At 67.4% G+C, this 22,178-nt stretch overlaps 1 protein-coding gene across 9 annotated transcripts in view; it reads left to right on the top strand.

The window, feature by feature from the left end:
- KCNQ1 (potassium voltage-gated channel subfamily Q member 1) overlaps positions 1-15,850 on the top strand; it is a 321,574-nt gene extending 305,724 nt beyond the window's left edge. For 4 of the 9 annotated variants that reach the window (XM_045486311.1, XM_045486307.1, XM_045486306.1 and 1 more), the window contains 2 exons: positions 13,306-13,374; positions 14,686-15,850. In XM_045486311.1, the coding sequence (XP_045342267.1) occupies positions 13,306-13,374; positions 14,686-14,907 (291 nt within the window). In that variant the 3' untranslated portion in view covers positions 14,908-15,850. The remainder of the gene's footprint in view (positions 1-13,305; positions 13,375-14,685) is intronic. The other 5 variants (XM_045486309.1, XM_045486308.1, XM_045486305.1 and 2 more) reach the window with 3 other exon arrangements.
- The last annotated feature ends 6,328 nt before the right edge of the window (positions 15,851-22,178 follow it).

The raw sequence follows: 22,178 nt of genomic DNA, 5'->3' as shown, positions 1-22,178 counted from the left end.
GGGTCTGCCCTGGGCCCCTGCCCTCCCGGCCGTGGCACTTTGTCACCCGTCAGTGACTGTAAGTGACTTGACCACCACCTGCCCCCGTGACCGGGACGAGACTGCAGGGCAGGGGGTCGAGAGACTGGCCCAGGCCCCGGACGGGCAGACCCACCCCTCCACCGCCTCTCAGAGCGCCCCTCCCACGCGTGGCTAACAGAGGCCACGACAAAAGCCAGGAGAGGTGACCGAAGGCCAGGGCCCGTGCTGGCAGGTGGTGGGGTCGGGCTGTTGACCAGGCGGTCGGCCACACCCAGCCAGCAGAACGGGGGAGCCAGCGAGAACCCCAAGGGCAGGGGCCCCAGGGAGGGACCTCAGGCAACAGTAGGGAAGGTGGGCCAGGGAACGGGGACGGAGGGGAGGGCCGGGAACGTCCGCCTGCCTGGGAAGGGGGGGTGCTGGGAGCAGAGAGGGCGCGGGACCGGCCAATTCTGTCCAGATGGGGCTGGAGCACTCGGGGCCTGGCCTGGAGCCCCGGCAACTTCCTGCCCGCCCACCCTGCTCCCCCACCTCCTCACCCGCTTCCCAGAGAGTCGGTCTCGGTGGGGGGTGGGGGGTGGGGGGTGGGGGGAGGGGTTGCAGCAACACCCTGTTTAGCCACGGGGAGCGTGGCCAGGGCCTGGGCACCCGGGCCGGGGCGGCGGGGGGACAGAGGCTCGGGTCCGCCCCCACACATGACACCGAGCACCTGCTGTGCCTGGCTGTGGCCAGGTGAGAGCACAGGCCTCCCCGGGGCCACACGTCCCCGGGAGGTGGGTCCCGGGGAGGCGCCCAGACCCAGCGAGGTGGGAACCACCCCAAGCTGAGCCGTGAAGGGTGAGGGACTTGGAGGGGGGCAGTGGGCAGAGCGCGGGCAAGGCACAGGGCGGGGTGCCGGGCGCAGCACCGAGGTGCCAGGGACGGGGCGGTTGGGGGGGCGGAGAGGACAGGCGAGCCTGGAGGGCCCCTCGCTGTTCTGATGGCCGGAGGACCAGAAGTTGCTGTGGGAGGCCTCGGAGAGCTGCCTGTGCGCTCCCGCCCCAGCCCAAGCCTCCCGGAGGCCCATCTGCCCGTTCTGCCGGGGCTTGGGTTCGTGCTTCGTGGAGGGATCTGCCCCAACACCCAGACAGAGCGAGCATGCTGGGCTTACCCATGAGATACTGAGCTCCCCGTCCCGAGGGCTGTGCAAGAGGCGGACAGTGTCGGGCAGAGGAAGGACAGGCTGAGGGGGCTTCTGGCTCAGGGCCCTGGGCCTCACGAGCCAGAAGGGAACAGCCTTGGGAGGGCGTTGTCACTTCCACGACGTGGGGAACGCCCACCCCAAGCTCCCAGCAAGGCCTCACATTCCAGGCAGGACACTGGGCTTGAGCCCACAGGGGAGGAAACCCCTGCGACTTCCCTAGGAAGGCAGGTTCCGGAAGGGGGCTCCGGCCCTGCCGTCGGGCACGTCCCACACCTCCCTCCCCACAGGTTCTTGCAGGTGCCAGGAAAGGGGCTGGATGCCAGGTTCCAGGCCCGGCCACCCCGGCCCCCATCTGGGACCCCAGCCCAGAGCCCTCGGGCCCAGCCTGCAACCTGGTTCCAGCCTCAGGGGGCGGCGAATTCAGGGAATCCTGTCCTAGGAGCTTGAGCAGGAAGTGGGGGTGGGGGAGCAGCCGCGGGCTGGGTCCCAGCCCAGGGGCCCGGGGGGCCGGGGGGCCGGGGGCTGCCTGCCCGTCTAGTTCAGCCACAGCTGCAGCCTGTGCCGGGCTGCTGAGTCATGGGGCTGCTGTCTCCGGGCCAGGACCAAGGCGGGAGAGGCAGTGAGACCCGACACCCCGGCACCTCGAGAGCAGGCAGGGCCCCCGGGGACCGCGGGGGGCCGGTCTGTACCTTAGCCCTCCCGCACCCCCGTCCCGGCCGCCACCCCTGAGTCCTGTAGGTGCCGGGTCCCAGCTTTCACCCGCAGCCGGCGTGGCCCTCGGCACAGCTCTGGCGGAAGCTCGTGTGTGTGCCCCCATGCACGCACGCACGCACGCACGCGTGCATGAGCACACACGCGGGCCCAGCCCCTCAGCCCCTCTGCTGGTCGCCCTCCCTGGAGCCGACCCGAACGGTTCCGGCCTCTGGTGGCCCCTTCTGCACGAGTCTCCACGAAGCACCTACTATGCGCCCGGCCCTGGCCTAGCAGCTGCGACGAGCCCCGCCCTCAAGCAGCTGACCATCTGCAGTGGACAGAGACACAAAAGGAGACAGGGCGGCCAAACGGTGATAGGGACCGAGGACAGGGCAGCGGATAGGTCACAGGCATGCCGGGATGGGGTGGTACCTGAGAGGGGCACTTATGTAAATGCTTAAAGGACGGCAGAGGCAGCCTGAAGCTCACAGAGCGGAGAGCCTGCCTCACAGGCAGCAGGTGCAAAGGCCCCGTGGCAGGACTGAGCCTGCACAGAAGGCCCATAAGACAGAGCCGATCAAGCAGGGGCAGCAAGGAAGACGTGACCGGATTGTGATGGGCATCAGGGCCACGATGGTGACCCTGGCCTTGGCGCTGAGGGCGTGGGGAGCCCTTCTCCTGAGGTCTAAGAGTGGCTATGGGGCCGCAGGTGAGAGGCGGCCGTGGCATGCGGTGGGTTGCTGGTGGCTCAGCCCAGGGCAACGGCTATGGCGGGCAGGAAGGAGGCTCAGATTCGAGATGGATTTGCTGGGCCCTGAATACGTCCAGCCTTGACCATGCTGGTGCCTCTGGAGTTGGTTCAGATGAGAGATCCGAGAGCAAGGAGCCGGGAGGCCCCGGGATTTCTGACCTGACCCCTTACCTAAGCAGGGATCTCGGACAGGAGCGGCCTGGGAGACACGTCGGGCCCAGAGAGGACTCACTGAGTCCCGGACGCCTTGACGTCTGGCAGAGGTGGCCCAGCAGGCAGGATGCCCGTGCGTGGTGCTGGATGCAGGTGCTGCCCGGCCTGGGCCCAGAGGACAGGGGACAGCACCTCCCAGGAGAGACGGGGGGGCTGTGGCCACAGGGCAAAGTCAAGGGAGGGCTTCGTTCGTTTTGCTTGTTCGTGACGGGGCGTCTGCTGGTGGAGGGAGGGGCATGCCGGTGACCTGGGGAGAGGGGAGAGAGCTAAGCTGGCTGGTGTTCTCCGTGGGGCGGCCTCGGACAGCGGCTGGACAGCCCGAGGACAGGCCAGGGCAGAGGACCCCTCTCCCCCGGGTCCTCGAGGTGCAGACGGAGAAGGGCACGCAGAGCTCTGGGGGAGGCGGCAGACCGTGGGAGGTGAGTGGGCCAGCAGGGTGCCAGCCGGCAGCGTTCTGGGGGACCCCCGGGCCGGATGCGGGCGGACTGTCCCGGGTCTGCAGCGGCCGGGGAGCAGGGGACACAGTGTGTGGCTTAGCCAAGCGGCCAGGGGGACAGGTGTCGGGCAGAAGCGATCCTTCCTGGTGGCAAGGGGGTGGGGAAGGTGAGAGACGGCCGAAGGACACAAAGTGCTCTGTCGGGGGCCAGTGGTCTCTGGGGTCGAGGGCATGTCGGAGGCGGGGTCACAGGAGGCCCACCCCACCTGCGGGGCAGCCCAGTCCCCAGAATAAAGGAGGAAGAACCCTTTAGCAAGAGGGGAGGGTCGTCCCTCAAGGCTTGACTGTGAGCCCCGGGCCAAGGAGGGGCCAGGGGGAGCAGAAAGGCAGGTGCAGGGGCCACGTGGAAGGGCCACTGCAGAGCACAGCCTTGGCCCCGGCCCCCAGAAGGCCACTTCCCGGAGCAGAGCCCCCTCCCCTGAGTCCCTCGGAGCCTGCACAGCTGGGGGATGGAGGCGGGGGGGGGGTGGGGGTTGTCCTCTGAGCCCTCAGCCGCCCCGCCACCGGCCACGTGACTCTCCCAGAGCCCCACGCACAGGCTCCCTGCGCGGCCGCCCCCAGGAGCAGGCTCCGTGGACATGTTTCCACAAGACAACCCCGAGACCCGTGTGGAATAAAAAGAAGCCAGTGGAGAGCCGCAGCGTCTCCCGTTACCATTTATGCTGAGACCTGCCGCAGAGGGAGTCTGTCCACGTGCAGACGTCGGTGCCTTCGAGTACAGCCGCGGGGGGAGAAGCCAGGTGACCTGGGAGGGGACAGGAGCCGGGGTGAGGCGGCCGGTCCAAGGGGACAACTCTCTGAAACGTCTTCGCGTTTGGGGGCGGCACTTAGGCCACGCGCACCTTGCGAGCGGGCCGGCTGGGAAACGAGACCACGAGAACCCCCAGCCGGGCCGGGCCGCGGACTGGGGAGGGGGCTCGGCCGGCGGGGCCGGGCAGGTGGGGTTGGGTGCGCGGGCCCCAGCCTGGGGGCCCAGGCTGAGCGGGGCCAGGGAGCGCGGCCTGAGAGAGGGGTGCAGAGAAAACGCTCCGGGCCGTGGGTGTGGCCGGAGCTGGGGGACAGGGAACTGGTCAGAGGCGGCTGTGAGGTGCTGGGAGCCTGGGGGACACGTGGGGCCTTCTCCTTCTTTCATGGGCCTGAGGGACTGTCCAGGGGAGCCAGACCCTGCCCCCAGGAGACCCAACCACGTACACGGGGACCTCCATTGTCAGACGGGCCCCTTCAGCTGCCCCACGCAGCTGTCCCTCCCCGTTGGGCCCAGAGTCAGCCGGCCGGTGAGGGGTCACGGATGGCCTGTCCCTGCTTTCAGGGAGGCAGATGTTGAGGAAGCAAATAATGCCAGCGGTGCCCGGGGCAGAAGAAGGAGAAGGATCCGTGGGCTCTGCGGAGGGGTGGACTATTCCAGGAAGTGGGACCGGCTGGTGCAAAGGTCCTGAGGCAGGGAGGGTTGTGGCACATCCAAGGAACCGGAAGAAGCCAGCCTGGGGCATGAAGGGGCAGTGACTGAGGTGGGACACAGGGCCCAGACCATGAGGGGCCCTGTGGCCAAGGCGGGGCCGTGTCTCCATTCCGAGGGCAGTAGGGAGACCTCCAGGGGCTGCGCTTAGGGCCAAGACGGGCTGTGAGGACGGAGGCGAGGTCTGTTGGCCATGGAGAGCTGCAGGGAGGGTGAGCCGAGCCTGGAGGGGGCACCGCTAGGTGGCCCGGAGGCTGGCGGGCTTAGGGCTCCCGTACGCCAGGCCCCAGCCGAGGGCCCCCCCCCCCCGGGTGGGGGCGTGGGGGTGGCCAGGCCTGACCAGAAGCAGCCGGTGGCAGAAAGCACACGGCCAGCAGAGCCACCGGCAGCCCCTGCCCACCTGCCAGCCGTCGCCGGGCGGGGTATCACCCTCCCGCCGGCCTGGGGTTCGGCGGAGGCACCCCTCCCCCCCGCCCCGCCGCTGGCTCCAGGTACAAAGTGTCCTGCCCGGCGTCCCCCTGGCTTCCTGGACTCTGAGGCTCGTCAGAGGGGCAGCGCAGGGGGGAGGCGGGGGAGAATCAAACGCAGGTGGGGCGTTTGCACCGCCAACATAAACACGGCCTCTCGCTTCCAGCCCCCGTTTCCAGCCTGCCCTACATTCCTGCTTGCCCGGCCCCCGAGCAGGGCGGCTCCGTCGGCCCGGCCCAGGGCTGCCGGACGTGGGCAGGGCGGGCGGCGGCCCCTGCTTGGCCTCCGCTGCCGGGACCCCCCGGAGGCCCCGCTGGGGGCTGGCCGGCCCGGCAGGGAGGCCCGAGCCCCACCCGGGGTCTCCCCCAGCCCACCGCCCGGGCCCCCCTTCCGGGTCCCCCTGACTCTGCACCGGGAGCCTTCTCCTCCCTGAAGCGTTGCTGTAAGCCGGTCGCGGAGGCCTCAGTGGGGCTTGCTGGGGCCGTGGATGTGTCGTCCCCGATGAAGGCGCGGGGGAGGGCAGGGGACTGCGTGTCCGGGAGGACGGACTGTGTCCACGAACAGCACAGTGCCCACAGATTCTGCAGGGCTTTTCGTCCGGGGGGGGTGGGGGGGGACAGGAAGTAAAACCCATGAGAAACAGGCCGGTGGTGTGGGCATGAGTTTTGGAGGAAAGGAAAGGTAGACGGGGGCCGGGGCCTGGGGGGCAGTTCTCTGCATGCAGGACAGAACCCAGGGAGGCTTCGTGGAGGAGATGGCAGAACGTGGACGAGCTGAGGGCACGAGCCACGTGGGGTCCCAGGAGGATGTTCCTCACGGCCAGGAGGGAGGGGGCGGGAGCGGAGCCAGACAGGGGGCTCCGAGGCCGGGGCCGGCGGGGCGGGCGATGGGCTCGGACCACACAGTGGGACAGAGGACAGGCTTCCCCCGGGGGGGAGCAGAAGAACGCATCCCTCGGGCCGCGGGGGCCAAGGGCAGAGCACACTGGCCTTGTCCCGGTGAGCTGGTCCCCGCCCCCCTCGAGGCCTCTTCTGCTGGGCCCGGGGACGGAGCTACCGAGGTTCTCCACCTCCAGAAAGAACAGCCCTGCCGTGTAGGAATGACCCAGAGCAAAGCGCGTTGTTAGGCCGCCATTATTAGGGTCTTCGCGCAGATGGCAAGGTAGGTTGGGGTGTAACGAACATCGTATATAAAAAGGTCTTCGCGTGCAGAGGGGAAAAGGAAGGCCACTCAGTAAAGTTCGGTGCGTCGATAGGATCAGCACTGAAACCTTAGTTCAAACTAAGTCCCATGCAAATCAAAGATTTGCGGGTAAAGTACACATCCAAAAAAGCGCCAGGAAGAAAGGGCCACCCAAGTGTGCACAGAAATCTAGAAGCCAGAAAGGGGAAGAGGGATAACCCCCACTGCGTGAAAAAGCAAACAGATAAATAAGACTTTTGTACGGCAAGACAAAACATAATATTCGCGATTGCCACAAACTGATTCACGACGCAAATAGCACGCTAGGGAAAACCGGTCGGGATGTACGTGTCAAAGGACAGACTTCCTTAATATACAAAGAGCCCTGGTAAATCAATGACAATGAAAAGGCCTGAGAGCAGTGGCGGCAGTGCTCCTGGCCCCTGCTCCAGAGACAGAGCAAGCCCTGGGTTTGGGGGACCTCTGTCCCTCCTGCCTGGCACTGGGGCCCCCAGAGAATGTCAGGGGGCCTCGTTTGCTCAGCCAGCAGTATTTGTGAGGCACCAACTTTATGCCACGTGTATCTACCCGGCACCTACTACGTGCCAGGCTCTGGGAGACCCTCTGGGGATACAACAGTGACAGCGTGGTCGAAGGCCTGGCCTCAGGAGCCTTCGGTTGGTGGAAGGGGCCACGAGCAAGTGAACCAACACACTAGGACATTTTGCGGAGTGGAGAGACGTGCAGACGGAACTGTGAGCAGTGAGATCGGAGGCCCCTGGCTGGAAAGGTCGGGGAAGTCTGCTCTCAACATTGGAGCTGAGGTTGTACGACGTGGTGGCAGAGCGAATAGCACGTTCAAAGGCCCTGGGGCAGGACCAACAGGGGCGTACGTGCTCAGGGTCTGAGAGAAGAGGATCAGGGAGGACTGGGTGAGGGGGCTGCAGAAGATTCGCTTTCAGTCCGGGAATTCCGCGGGGGGGCGGTAGCACAGGTCCGCGGGGGGAAGCTCGGCCTGGCAGCTGTCTAAGGCGAAAGGGAGACGGCCCAGCCCGTGGGTGACAAGTGGCTATGACAGTCCCATCCAGCGACGCGGCCGGCCAGGCTGGGGTGTCGGAGAAGGAGAGGCCAGGGGTTGGATTCAGGGCCCCAGCGGGCGGGAGGTACTGAGTGCCGTACGGTGTGAATGTCTGCGCTGGGAGGACAGGGCTGGGGGCAGGCTGGAGCCCGAGTGCCCTCTGGGACCCTGCTGGGCCGAGACCCCGTGAGACCCGTGCGCCGGCGGAGGCGAGGTCCTGGAGTCCCGGCGGGGAGCACGGAGCTGGGGCCTGGAGTCGGGGGTGTCTGTGCAGAGGGATGCCCTGGGGCTGGGTGTGCAGGGTTGCGCCATGATCCTGAGGCCCCCGTCGGTGGACGGCCCGGAGCCCGGCGGTGCTGGGGGTCCCCCCTTCTCCCGCCCCCAGGCAAGCACGTGTCTGTGGGCGGGGAGAAGGACTTTCTCAGGGGCAGGCGACCCGTGCTCCTGCGGCCTGCTCGGCGAGGGCCAGCCAGGCCCAGGCAGGCCTCCGGAAGGGGCCTGGGGAGTGGCACTGACCAGGCCCTCACCGTCCGGTCACGGTACGCCAAGGACCCGGCCGAGACCCGGCTCAGGCCACCTCCGTGTGCGCGGCCTCCTCCATCCGCCCTGCAGCGCGAACGGCCCAGCAGGCGACGCAAGGGACGGGGGCTGGGACAGGCGCCCTGGTCCGCGGCCTCCAAAACACTCCCCTTAGCAAAGAGCCCACCCATCGAGCCCCCCGTGACACCGGTGCTGGGGCCGAGACGCAGTGGCTGCCGTGTCTCCTGCCTCTCTGGGCCGGTGTTCATCCAAGCAGAAGGCCTGGGAGACGGCAGAAGGACACGACGCGTGTTGGTGGCCACGAGTCCCTGTTGGAAGACACCTGGCACCTCGCAGAGCCCCCCGCCGAGTGGGGCCCCTGCTGCTCACCCCCTGTGTCGCGCTGTCCCAGCAGCACCGCCGGCTGTGGACCGGCGCTCACCTCCTTGGCACGTGCAAAGGCCCAGGGGCCTCGAGGTCCCGCTAGACACACTCACACCCTCGGCAGCTCAGGGGACGATTTGGTGGGCGGCGAACTGTGTAAAATCACACCCGAGCGGCCCACGCGTCCCCGACACAGTCTCCCGTGCTCTGTAAAGCCCGGTGTGGGTGTGCGTGCACACGCGTGTGCACACACACGCACCGACCAGCCTGCGCCGACCAGAATCCTGGCTCAGCCTCAGTCCGCACAGCACACGTGCACGCCTGAACACGCGCTCTCAGGAATCACTGGTCACGAGCCAGCGGGACCCTTCATTGGAGTTCAGCGGGTGCCGGGCCCTGGTTCCGGGGTCCCCAGCGTGAACCCTTTCAATCCCTGCAGCTTCCCGCCGAGGGGGCTTGTGCCATCGCCCGGAGAAGCGGGCTCAGGCAGCGACCCACCCCAGCCCACCCCGCTGGGACCCGAACCCAGGCGGCCTGTCCGGTGCCCGGCCCTCCCCTTGCACCCGGACCCCGCGCTTATGCGGCACACCTGTATGCACACAGCCACCGCCCCCCCACCCCAGCCTCCCGCGGCTCCCCTGCACGCCCCCCGGGGCGGCTGGGTGCACGCCCGCTGGCCGCAGGGCGGAAAGGCCCAGCCGAGCGGCTGCCCCGGGGACTGGCAGTAAATCCCAGCAGCTAGAAACACGGTCGGTCTTCCTCCAAGAGCAAAAGCACTAAAACAAAGCCATAAACGCAATTACACCGTCTCCTGCCATAAATTAGGACGTTACGAAGTGCTGTGATCTATTCCCACTCATACCCAGCTCTGTAAGACGGCCCGGCCCCACGGGCCCTCCCGAGAGGGTGATTTACGGGTGCTGTTGTCAACGGCTTGCCGTGGGGGAGGGGGCTCCCGAGCCCCGAGGAGTCGGGGGCCCAGCGCAGGCCACATGCGCGCTCGGGGCCGGCCGGGCCGCCCGCCGGGCAGGGACACCTCGCACCTCCCCCCTTCCCCTTGGCCCGAGGGTCCCCGGGGGGCTGGGCCCCGTAGCACCCGCTACGTTGATTCCGCCAGCGTTCACCGGAGCCCCCCAGCGCCGGCGAGGAAGGGCGGGGGTCCCGGGCGCGTGGAGCCTAATTCTGATGAGCGACACAAACCCACACTGGGCGTCTCGGGGGAAAGAGGTTAGGCGCTGCTCAGGGGGATCGGGAGGGCGGCGAGCTCGGTCGGTGATGTTGGTAAGACCTAAGGGTGGCAGTGGCTGGTGCAGACAGCAGGAGCGTCCCCGACACAGGCCACCATGTTTACGGACCGGCCCGGAGGTCTGGAGTGGACTGAATAAAGAGGGAAGAAGGAGGGGAGGCCAGAAAGCCAAGGGGGACGTGCCGGGGGACCACAGCAGGGACGCGGCTTCTGGGACTGAGGTGGAGCTCGTTGCAGGGGAGAGCTGGCTGACAGGCTACTGCAACCGCCCCAGCCAGGGAGCATGGCGGCCTAGCCTGGGCTGGGCCGAGGCGGGGGGGGGGGGGGCAGGGCTCTCCCCGGCCCCGCCGACAGACACGATGCTGAGCCTGACGCCGAGATTTGCAACCTTCTCCTGAGGTGAGGAAACCGCGGAAGGGACGGGCCGGGCCCAGAGAGATGGAAAGGCCTAGATGGGAGTGCAGGACGCCGTGTGCTCGCAGTGTGCACGTGCCGGTGTGTGTCCCCCGCCCGAGCCTGGCGCGCTCCAGATCCAGAGGGCAGCGGACCACGGCTGTCGCATCAGGGGGCCCTCCTGCTGGCACAGTCAGTGGGGAGAGCTCTGGGCAGGCAGACCCCAGAGGCAGCCAACACCTCCGCGTGGACACGGGTGCCCGGCATGTGCGGGAGGGCACAGGGGGCAAAAGTCATAGGTCCCCGTGACCCCCGCCGCCCTCCCTGACCAGACAGCGGCTTTCTGAGCGAGGGCCAGGGGCCACGCCCACAGGAGCAGGGCACAGGCGTGGCAGTCTACAGGGATAGAGGCCCCAAAAGTCCCGGAGTGGGGACGGGACCACCTGCTCGGTGGCCCCACGGCCCCAGGTAGGATGTCACCCCCTCGGTCCTTCCTGCGTCCAGCAGGGCCCGTGGTCCCGCTCGGCGTGGCCGGGCTGTGTCATGGGGCGGGCCGGTCGGCATTCACTCCTCAGACCCCGTGTCCCACCCTGTGTTGGGGGCTTCGCATGAGCCCTGTGTGTTTGGAAGGGGTGGCGGGAGACTTTGGGGTGAGACTTTGGGGTGCTGCTGGGGCCCTGGGGCCCTGGACAGGCAAGGCGGGCTTCTGCCCTGAGCTTTCCAGCACGGGGCTCCCTCCTGGCTGGGGGAAGCTACCCCTACCCCGAGTCCCTCCTAGCCCTGCCCCCAGCTGTGGGCCAGCCACACCCCTTCCTCCAGGAAGCCTCCAGGGACTCGAGGTGCACCAGGACCGCAGCCGCTTCGCCGTCTAATGGGCTCGGCAGTGGTGGGGCCGGGAGAACGGGGACCGTGCAGGTGTCCCAGGTCTGCAGCCGGGGGGGGGGGGGGGGGGAGGGGGGGAGAAGACGGCCGGCGGCAGCCCCAGGGCCCCCACGTTCCTTGGGCCTTCACTCCCGCACCTCCCTGGTATCTGTGACATGGGAGGGGGAGAGCTGGGGGCCTGCAGGACGGATGGAGGGCAGGTGAGAGGTGAGGTTATGCAGACGGGCTGAGTCATGGCAGCCATGTCCCCGTGCGTGCCCTGGCGTGCGAGCCAGCGTGGAACCAGCTGGGGCTCCAGACTCCTGCGTGCCTTGAGCCTCGGACCCCCAACTCCCTGCAGCCCACACGGGTCCTGGACAGTCTGCAAACAGGAGGGCCCAGGTGACCTTCGTCCCGGGACCCTACAGACGGCCCTCAGATGTCCCAGAGCAGGTCCTGCCCCACCTTGAGACCCTGACCGCCCGTGGCCCCAGGGCACCGCGAGCTGCCTCCCAGAGCAGGGGGCTCCCTCCCTCGAGCCCCAGGCCTTGGTGTCCCCCCCCCTCCACCACCCCTTGGCTGTCTCCCACCAGTGCGGCCAGGGCCATCAGCAGATCTGGGGCTGGGATCAAGGCCAGGCAGGTTCTGCAAAAATTTCCCTTGAAAGACTCTTTTTCAAGATTTTCTTTTGAAAACAAATTCATAACCACATCACACAGGAACCCTGTCGCCTCGGGTTTGATCACCAGCCGCCCGGGGCCCTCTCGCTAGCTGTTACTCTAATTGCTTTTTTCTCCTGCGAGGGCCGCGTGCATCGTCTGCTGAGTTGAGACCAGGAACAAGGGTGCTTTTGTCGGCCTTAGTCTTTCAGTCCCTATCAGATTGCAAGGAAGGATGAGGTCCCAGATCCCCAAAACCCATCTGCCCCAGCGGCTCCGGGGCCCGAGCGCGGCGGCCTTCCCCTGGACGCCCGCCAGGTGGACGCACCCCTGTGGCCCATGGCAGCTACCCCTGCCCTCTGAGTGCTCAGCGCGTCACCTTCCACCGTGTAAGCGGGACAAAGTCACCTGTGCCCAAGTGGAAAAGACAGAGCGCAGGACAAGGCCACCTCAGGGACCATCTCTCTGGGAAGTGACAGAGGCAGGCCCAGGGCCAGACAGGAGCTACCCGCCCGTCACCCCAGCTCGGGCCCTTCGGAGCCCACCGGCCCGGGCGAGTAAGGCCCCTGCCAAGGGGCTGCTGCATGAGTCCCGGGACCACCCTGATGCCCTGCCCCCAGGCACAAGAGTGTCGGACTCCATCAGCCTTGAGGGGGGCAGGGCCTAGGGGCTGGGAAGTACAGGGCAGACTTGGGGTGCTCAGAGCCAGCAGCTGAGCGCAAGGTAGCCCTGGGGGCAGGGAGTGGCACCAAGGCCAGCCACTGAGCTCCAGGAGGGGCACGGCTCAGGGGGAAGGGGCCGGGAGGGCTCTGGAAGGCTTGGCCCACCCACCACCCCCCCACCGTTCACCGCACCCCTGCCGGCCCCAGCACAGACCGCAGGACGGTGCCCAGGCGGCCAGGAGAGGCCCGGCCTCCCCCGCCCCTCCCGCATCCCTGCCACACCTCTGTTTGCTCTTTGCCCCAGAACACCCTGTAAAGGCTTCCATACCCACACGCACACCTGGGGGCTTCGACAGATGTGCACGTGCCGCAGGGTGAAAGCTTATGAAACCACAGATCCTCCTCTGTAATGTACTTGGTGCTTTAATTAATGCCAAACCGATCGATACCTGAGCTGGGGCCAGTTAAGTGCCACCGGGCCACACCCGGATGTGCCTTGTTCAAAGCCACTGGTGTGCAGGCCTCGGGGAGCCCAGGTGACTTCCGCTGGGCCTCCCAGGGCGCCCACAGGTAGTGGAACTGAGGGGCCCCGGGAGTCTCGGGCCAGGGAGGGAGGTGGGGTTTGGCTGTGACGGCGAGCAAGCCCCCCCCGGCCCCCCCCCCTCCGCGTCGCCTCCTGTCCCAGTCACCGTGAGTGTCCACTCAGCTTTCTGAGCTCAGCCCAGACCCCTGCTCTCACCCCTTCCCAGGACCGGCTGCTTCTGCCCTGACCCCTCCCTGCCTGACAGGCGCGTCTTCCCAGCACAGAAGCCCAGGGGTGGGGGCCGTAGGGGTGAAATGGGAGAGGCGGGGGTCCCGGCCGGTGACTGTGAGCAAGTCCTCTTCTTGCAGCCTCGGTCAGTGGCCTCCAAATGGCTCTACAGAGAACGAGGGTGTGGGACGGTCATCTGGGGGTTGTTCAGGGGGTGGTTGAGCGGAGCGGCCCCAGGCCCCACCCCAGCTGAGCCAGAGAAGCCCCACTCCCCTTCCCCTTCCCTCTACAGCCGGGGCTGCTGCACCAGATTTATCCGGGAGAAGACAGGATCAGGCCCCTGTCCGGGGACCTTACACAGGTTACGTCTCAGACCCAACTCCAACTGAGGGAGGCACCGGCCTCAGCCCCACAGAGCTGGGAGACGGGTCACCTGGGTTTTGCCTCTGGGGAAGGGGCAGGGCCCCTCCCACAGCCCTTCTGATGGAGGGGGGCTGCTGCTGGGACGGGGGTTTCTCCTTCTGGCCCCCATCTTGGCCTACCCGGTACAGGGTCTCAGGTGAAGGGACTCCTTCAGCTCCTCAGGAGGGACCCCCTCTGCATCTTGTTTCGACCATCCCCCCCTCCCCTCCAGCTCCGGGTCTAGGGTGGGCAGGAGGGGGGCGGGCCGCCCTGGGGACCAGCTCCTGGGTTTAAGGCCACTTCGCCCCGCAACCATCTTCCCCGGGGCCGGCCAGCCAGCAGCCGGCTCTGCCCGGTCCCGGGGAAGTGGGCCCCGGGCGGCCCAGGACGGAGCCCTCAGGTAGAACTGCGCTCCTCCTCTCCCGTCCCCACCGCTCCCCGTCCTTCCGGTGCTCCCGGTACCCCAGGCAGCGGAAGGAAGGCCTGATTTCTTCTCTGATGGAGCACCGGGAGGGACTCACCCTCAAGGGCACCGCGACCCCAGACCCTGGCCCACACCCGGACCCCACGGGCCCACGGCTCACCGGCTCGGCAGGCCTCCTGGCCTACTCCCTGCGGGCAGGACCCAACCCAGGGCCCACCGGGACTCCCTGCGCCGCCCCAGGCTGGCCCCCGACCCTGCACTCCTGGCTGGCTACCCAGCAGCCCCTGGCGGGGAAGCGCTCGCTGGCCCCGGGCCGTGCTGCGCCCGCATTTGCTTCCCGTTTCACGGGGTGGCCCTGTCTTGTCCACCAGGGGCAGCCCCAGTGCCCAGAGCAGGACAGACTATTGAAACAGAGTGTCGGGCCACGTGGCCAGAGAGAGCGCCGGGGACTCTGGCCTGACCCCTGGGGGGGGGGGGGGTCGGTGCACACGGGGTCCTGATTTTCTGGCTCAGCGGGAAGACGGTGGTGCCGTTGGTAGGGGGGGCAGAGGGGTCAGGCAGAGGACAGACCCCACCCCGTGACCCTCGAGCCCTTCCCAGGGCTCCACTTTCGGGAGAAGGGGCGGGAGGGGCCTCTTGCACAGGTGCAGACACACGGGGGGGGGGGGGGGCGGACACACGTGTGCTCGTTCCGCGCGCGCACAGTCATGACCGGGGCCCGGGCGCAGCTCGCATTTGCACGAAGGCACCTCCCGCCCCCGGGCTTCTCGGAGCCCCGGGGCCCCCGAGGCCACGTGCACACCTGGGCTGCCCCCGCCGGCCTCACCTCTGCTCCCGTCTCCACAGGTGGCGCAGCTGGACCAGAGGCTGGTGCTCATCACGGACATGCTTCAGCAGCTGCTGTCCCTGCACCACGGCGGCCCCCCGGGGAGCCGCCCCCCCAGCGGGGGCGGGGCTCAGGTGCAGCCCTGCGGCCCCACCAACCCTGAGCTCTTCCCGCCGGGCAACGCCCTGCCCACCTACGAGCAGCTGACTGTGCCCCGCAGGGGCCCCGAGGAGGGGTCCTGATGGGGGCTCGGGGCCCCAGGCCCTCGAGGGAAGGCCCGGAGGGGGGCGGCCGGGCCCACCTCCCACCCAGCAGGGGCCCCCTGGGTCACTGGCCCCTCCCTCGCAGGCCCCAGACCCCCCCCCCCAACCCGTGAGCCGCGCTGCCCTGAGAGCCTGCTCTTAAAGGGTCCCTGAGGCCGCCTCCCCCCAGCCGGCGGGTACTAGAACTTGGCTGGGTTCGGGGGCCCCTCTCGACTCTGAGACCACACCGTGGACCCCACATCACTCGTGTGGCAGTTGGGACACGGTGGCAGGGCGCAGGCTGGACACCCGAGGCACTTGGTGCATCCCACCTACGGCCAAGAGACAGCACAGGGAGTGCAGGCCCACCCTGGTAGGCCCTAGGGGGCTTCCTGAGAGGAGACAGAGGGGCCGCCTGGACAGGGTCTGGGGGTACCACACCCTCAGACTCGAACCCAGGACCCCTGGAGAAGGCAGGCAGGGCAGGGCAGGCCCAGCCCATGCCAACTCAAGGATGCCCATGACGGAGGCCCCGGAGCCCCACTCAGCAGGCCCCAGGCCTGGGCCACGGCTTCGGGCAGGAGGGACCAGCCCACCGCGGTCCCCAGAGTGCTCCCCTGGGGGTGGAATGTCCCCCACTTTGGACTGGCAGCTTCTCCCGCTCACTCCCTGCCCCGCGTGCGGCCCCCCGCCTCAGCTCCCCGCCAGGTCTGATCAGCTGGAAAGAGGCACAGAACCGTCGTGTCCCCTGGCCGGCTGCTGGGCGAGGAGTTGCGTGAGGCTGTCACGGTCCCTGCATGGGACAGGGGCTCCTCCCGGGCGTCACGTCTCACAGAAATCAGAATAATTTAAGGTGATTTGGAATCTGTGTTTTAATGAGTTTCACAGTATGATTTTGAGTCTTCATTGTGACGCTTTTCCTAATAAACGTGGTCTCACGAAATCTGTCTGGGCCCTGCGCTCGCCTGGATTCCTGAGGGAGCGACCCATCCTTGGAACACGCCTGTCCTCCTGGGGAGCACCCTGGGCCCGTCTGCCCTGCCCCAGGGAAGGAGAAGAGGCCCGGAGCCAGCCCGCTGGCAGGAGGGTCCCTCCCAGTGACCCACAGGCACCTTGAGGCCAGGCTATTACTGCCCCGTCCCCATAGCCAGCACCGAGGTCAGCTTTGTCCACGCGAGCTGAGCAGAGGGAAGGAAACATGGCCTGCCATCCAGGCCTTGCCCCTGTTGGCACCTTTGCTGGAATGTTCTTCCCACCCTCACCTCCTGGTATTGAAATCCGGGGCCCAGCTCAAAGCCCCCTCCTGCTCTCTCTGGAAGCCCCTCATGGGAAGCAGCCCCTCCAGGCCTTGTGACTCCTCCAAGGGACAGGGGTGATGGGTGAGGTCGTTGTCCTCAGACACGCACAGGGTTGGAGCTCAGGGACCGTGTCCTCCGGGCCCACGGCCCACACACCAGCTGCACTGTCATTTCTCGGGCCACAAGGCTTGGTGTGGACAGGACAGCGCCCAGCCCTCCCCTGCGCGCCTACCTGGGCCACCCCACCTCCCGGCCCAGCTGTCTTCGCCTCCTGCCCGGTGGACAGGATCCCCCCAGTCCCCTTACAGGTAGGTGCCCAGGTGGCTGCCAAATAGGAACTCACGGTCTGTGTCACAGAGGAGGGGGCCAGTGTTGAGAGAACTCGCAGAGGCTGTGGATCCCGTCAAAGGCTGCAGCCTTGGTTGGCATGGCTCCTGACTGGGGCTGTTGTGGGCGCCTGGCGTGGCCAAGATGTGGTCACGGCCTGTCTCCCAGCAGCCCCTGAGCCCCTGGGGAAGGCAGGCACCTTGGTAGGACCCAACACTCAATCCAGGCCTGGTCGGAGCTGTGGATGCGGGGGTGACGGCAGAGCCACCCAGGGGAACACTCGTCTGTCCCCCCCAGGTAGACCGGCCCTGGGCCGAGCTCCACCACGGCAGTGGGCACGTCCGGGCCCACCCTCCCTTTAAGGAGGTCAAGGAGCAGAGACGGGATCCCCACGGCAGGGGGCGGGGTGCAGGGCCCCTGCACAGACATGCCTACCCCCCTCTAGGCCTTGACTTCCCCATCAGTAACAAGGGGCTCCCTCGGGCCTGTCCAGAGTCAAGCAGGCTGGGGGCACGTGCCAGGGGAGCCCCAGCCCGCCCTCGCCCCACCCCAGGGGTGCCCACGGCACTCTGCGTGGCCCCCCAAGCGGTCACCCTCGGCCGGGGTGGGGGGTGAGTCCGCTCCACACACCTGTTTCTCCATCGTCTGGGACGGCTGTGCCCTCCTGTTCTCCTTCCAGAGCCCACCCACGTTCCCAGGCCAGCAGGGCTGGGGGCGGCTGAGAGTCGGTCTCTGGAAGCCGCTGGAGGCCAGTGTCGGGACAGGCGGCCCAGGTTTCCGATGGAGGGGAAGCTCGGGCCCCTGTGGGAAGGGAGGGCCCCGGGTCCCCGCCTTGCTGCGCCCCAATGGGCCGGTGCCCCCTGGGGGGCTCCCACCGTGGGGACTCGGCATCTGGCCTGACCAGCTCGGGCCAGGGCGGGGGAGGACAGGAGGGGCGGCACAGGGCCCGTGGCCTCCCCCCCCCCCCACCCCTGCACCCACCGGGGGAGGGGCGGGAACAACAATTACTGGAAAGGCAAAACCTGTTGTTTCCTTGTTGGGTAAACATTTGTGGAAACCCCAGGAAGCGGCCGGCTGGAGAGCAGGGCCCTCCGCGGCGCCCCGGGCCCCCCGGCCCCCCGGCCCCCCAGGCCCCCGGCCCCCCGGCCCTCTGTGTGCTGTGGCGGGGCCGCCCATCTGGGCAGGGCACGGCCCCTGCACCCAGCCCGGCTTTGTTTTCCGTATTATCGACTGAACACAAAGTGCCTGAGTGCTTCACTCCTGGACGGGCCATTGCGGCCCTCTCGGGTGTGAAATGCAATTTACCTGAAATAAAGCCCAATTATGGAATTAGCTAATTAAAGCCCGCGGTGGAGGCTGGGCCCGGCCGGCCGGGCGCTCAATGCCCGCCCGGTGCCCGCGGTCTGGGGGAACAGATGGCGCCCCGGCCCGCCGCGCCGGCCGCATTCCTTCACTCTGTCCCCCGATAACTGACTTAGACAGCACACGGCCATCTGGTGTGTGACACATCCTGTGTGCCCCGGACAATGGCCCAGCAGACCTCTCCGGGAGAGGGCCGTCGCCCGGGCAACGGTGGCATGTGCAGCCCAGGCCCACCGGCGGCCCCTCCCCCACCCCTTTGTGGACCTCGAGCACGCGGCTGCCTGGCTCTCGCCGCCGACAATGCCCACGGATATTCGCCCGCAGCCCCCGGCCTTTGTCTCCAAATTGGGCTCCCTTCTCGAGCCCCTCAGCGTCCGATGGGTGCTGGGAGCATCTGCTGGGGTGGCAGGGTGGGGGCGGCCGCTCCCCGGGGCCCCCCCCCCGCCCCGTCCCCGGGCTGGGTCCCCCTCCCCCACGGGCGTGCCCTCTGGAGCCGGGCGGGTGGCACCTCGCAGACGCTGGGCTCGGCCACGGGGGCTGGGCTCCGAGGCCCGTGCGGGCCCCACCCAAGGGTCGCCCAGTCTGGGGGGGGGGGGGGTTTGGCCTGCCACCGAGTGTCTGTGAAATGGGAACCGTGAAGGTGCCCCTCAAAAGGGTGGGGGGGAGGGGCCGATGGAGCAAAGACATGAAGGCACTGGGCCCACATCTGGCACACAGTCGGTGCTTAATAAAGGCAGCCAGACAGACTGCCCGGGAGATTCCTGGGTGCTGGGCTCGACCTCCTGGATGCACCCCTCCTGCCAGGCCCGCGTGACCCCTCGGAGCAACGTCTCGGCCCCTCCCGCATCCAGCCTCACCCCCCAGGCTGCTGGCGGAAGCCAGAGAGAGCCGTCCTATGCCCCGGGCCTCTCCCGTCCTGCCCAAGCCAGCCCCAGAGGCCCTGTGAGCCACATGGCACTTCCCCCCACCCCCCCCCCGCCCCGGAGCCCCCGAGTCTCCGGCCAGGCCGGCCCCCACTTATCCCTGTACCGGGCCCCGAGCCGCCAGCGGGCACAGCACCCCCGCCGGGCTGGGGTCAGGAGCCGTGCCCACGACGTGCCACTGGAGAAGAGGCTTTCCTGGGACTTTGAGACCACAAGGATGGCCGGGCGCTGGGTACTCAGGAAGTGCCAGTTAAATTAAGGGATACAATGAGGGTTTGGAAAGAGGCTGGTGGCACCAGGGGGCTGCAGACATGCCCGGACGTGGGCACGGCTCCACCGGGCCGTGCCATCTGGGGAGTCCGCCGCCCTGTGCCCTGAAGGAGGGGATCAGGCAGGTGTTTTGACTGACGTGGCCGGACAGCTGGGGCGGGGGATGGGTGGCTAGAGGCAGATGTGGCCGGGGCTCCTGGGACGGGGGTGGGGTGGGGGCCAGAGACAGCGGCCTGAAAAAGGATCTTCTCTAGCACCAGAGCAGGGGCCACCGTCCTGCCCCATCCCAAGGTCCCTGCGGCCAGGGCGCCACCCTTCCCTGCCCGTTCCTCAGGTGCCAGCTGTGTGGCAAGGGGGAGGGGTCCACTCTGAACCCAGGATCCTGCTCTCTCAGAGGGTCCTTCCATGACCTCCTGGGCTTGATCCTGTCGTTTGGCCCTCCCGGCAGCACCCCTGTGAGGCACCAGGGGTGCTGTGGGGGTGCTTGAGGTCTCCCCACATCCTTACCCCCTCCAGCAGTCCCCGGCACCCCAGGCACCTTAGTGAGGCAGAAGGTGATGGACACCAGAGAATGCTCAGACCCTCCCTTCCTCTCACTCGGAGCCTCTGTCCCCGAGCCCGCCCTGCAGGCACAGCTACACCCACCCCCCCCCCCTCGCCTGTCCCCAGGCCCAGGTTCACACGTGTCTGGGCAGTGGCCCCTCACCCCGAGGAGGGCCCATCCCGGTGTCTGTCGGGAGCCTGGCCTCCTCCTGCTTCCTGCGTGGGGACCCAGGTTGCAGGGGCAGGGGTGTGGAGACTGAGCTGAGAGCCTGTTGCTTGGACAGCACCGTGTCCAGGACCCCCACCTGCCCACGACTCTGAAACCCCCGCCCCCACCTCCTCTCCCGCCCCAGCCCCCTCCCTACCCTGCTCGGCGAAACTTCCCCCTGGTCTCTAGCCTCTAGGAAGCGTGTGATCTTTGTGAGTAACATCAAAGCAGGAGACGAGAGCCGCTTGGATCAATCACGCCCGCGGCCCCATCTTCCTGCCGGGCCCGCTGCCCCAGGAAGCGGGTAGGAAACGGTAAAACACATCGCACCGCGAGGGAACACCACACCCGGGGTGCTCGGGGGGAGCACGGACCGTGCTGGGGGAGGGAGACACTTGGAACAGAGAAGCCTCCGGGCACACGGGCCCACCCCACCTGGGGCAGCTGGGGAAACCGAGGCCCAGGGCACAGCCGGCCCCACGTGGCACTTGTCTGCGTGAATCTGCACCGGAAAAGCCTCAGAGAAGAGACAGGACTTCAGTGGCACAGAAGTCTGTGGCCAGGCTAGGAAGCTGGAGGGCAGCTAAAGCAGGAGCTGACCTTCTCAGATGAGATTGAAAGACCGGAGAGACCAGATCCGAGGACAAGATGTAGAAAATTCCTAGTTTGTGCGTGGGTTGAACACAGCTCCTCTGCTGGTCCGCGTCGGCCAAGAAGCCAGGAAGCACGACCACCCGCCCAATGGCCAAGTGCCAATGGCCAAGTGGTCCATCAAGGCATGCTCACTGGTTCCAACAAGGCTGCCGTTGCTCCTGCCACGCAAGAACATCCCAAGCTCCCCCACAGAGCCTCAAGGCACTGGTGCGGGCCTAACTGCTGATTCAATCGACCAACCCCCACTGAATTCATTTTGGTGATTCCTTACTTTTATCCCTCCCCCACCACCCCCTAAACACACGCACACGGCGCAAGAATGGCCTCCCCTGGGAATGTGAGGGAAGGCAGTGGGGATGCGGAAGAAACTAGAGCTAGAAGCCAGGGACCGTCCTGTTCCCATCCTAGCTCCGCACTCTCTCGCCACGCGTCCTTGGGCAGGGCACCCAGCGTCCGTGGACTTCAGCTGGCCGCGGTGGCCCCAGCCCCACAGAGCGGCCAGCAGGATGCCAAGCAGAAAAGAAGGCAGCACAAAAGCCACGGCAGCCTCACGACCAGGCGCCGGCGACAGAGCCCGCGGAGCTCAGGGAGGCGCGTGTCCCCGAACACGGGAACGCGCCCTCAGACACCGCAGTGACACGGAACCATCGCTGGGTAGAAGCGTCCGCAGCACGCTTTCGTTGAGCAGGAGAGCTATGGGCCAGCACCTGGCCTAATGCTAGGCAAGGGCCTCATTACTCTCCATCCGGTTCTTCTGGAACGGCCAAAGGAAGCCAGCAGGGGCCCAGGGAGGAACAGCCCCTCGCGGCAAGGCCAGCACTGGCCTCAAAAGCCTCAGGTGACTGCTCACGGGACACCCCCTGAGGCCAGAGGACCGGCCCCAGGGGCCTGGGGCAGGCGCACAGGGAGCCCTAAGCCCACTCCCAAGAAGGCGGGGCCACGGCCCCTCTGCCAAGGACAATGGGGGTGACAGGTCGGAGATGGATCGCGGGCTCAGGGAGAGGAGGCTCGTGCTGGGAGAGGCCGGCCGGGGTAGGGCTGCCCCAGGCACTTGAGGGGGAGGTGATGCAGGGGCCCTGGCCGATGATGGGCTGGGGCCTGGGCAGGCCGCGGGGACCACAGCATTGCCTGGGAGAAGGGCCGTCCTGGAAGGGGGGGGCGGGCGGGAGGCCGTTCGAGAAAGGCTTTCTGAAGGGAGTTGTCGGGACGGTGGGTAATGTCATTAAGTAATTTCAAAGGGTCTTAATCAAATCCCTTCTCCCGTCCACAGGACTGCGTCAAAAGGCCTTTGGAAAGGAAAAGGAGGCCACAACAATCAACTTGGGCCTTCCACTTGACTGGCCGGCCCTGCGCGCGGGGCCTGTGGGCTCCTGCCCCACCTACGCCTCGGCGCCTGACCCGAGGCTGGGCTCCCTGGGCCTCGGGGCGATCCCAAGCAGCCCCGTTCAGGGACAGGTCCGTGGGGGCACGGCTCCCTCCCCACCACCCCCGGGAGAGACCTCAGAGACACCACAGCCACTGAGAACCACCACTTACAAAAAGGGAAACCGAGGCTCAGGCCGCTGTCCAATGTTGGGGGAACGGGTTCAGAGCTTCTGAAGCCTGTGAACTCGGGCCAGGAGCACAACGCCTCCGTACCTCAGTTTCCCCATCGGTCACATGTGGGTGAGACCACGTCCCATCCCA

The sequence above is a fragment of the Leopardus geoffroyi genome, chromosome D1 (genome assembly GCF_018350155.1).
Source record: "Leopardus geoffroyi isolate Oge1 chromosome D1, O.geoffroyi_Oge1_pat1.0, whole genome shotgun sequence".
Taxonomy (NCBI): Eukaryota; Metazoa; Chordata; class Mammalia; order Carnivora; family Felidae; genus Leopardus; species Leopardus geoffroyi.
The sequence above is the reverse complement of the archived record's forward strand: the minus strand, read 5'-3'. Positions and strand labels throughout refer to the sequence as shown.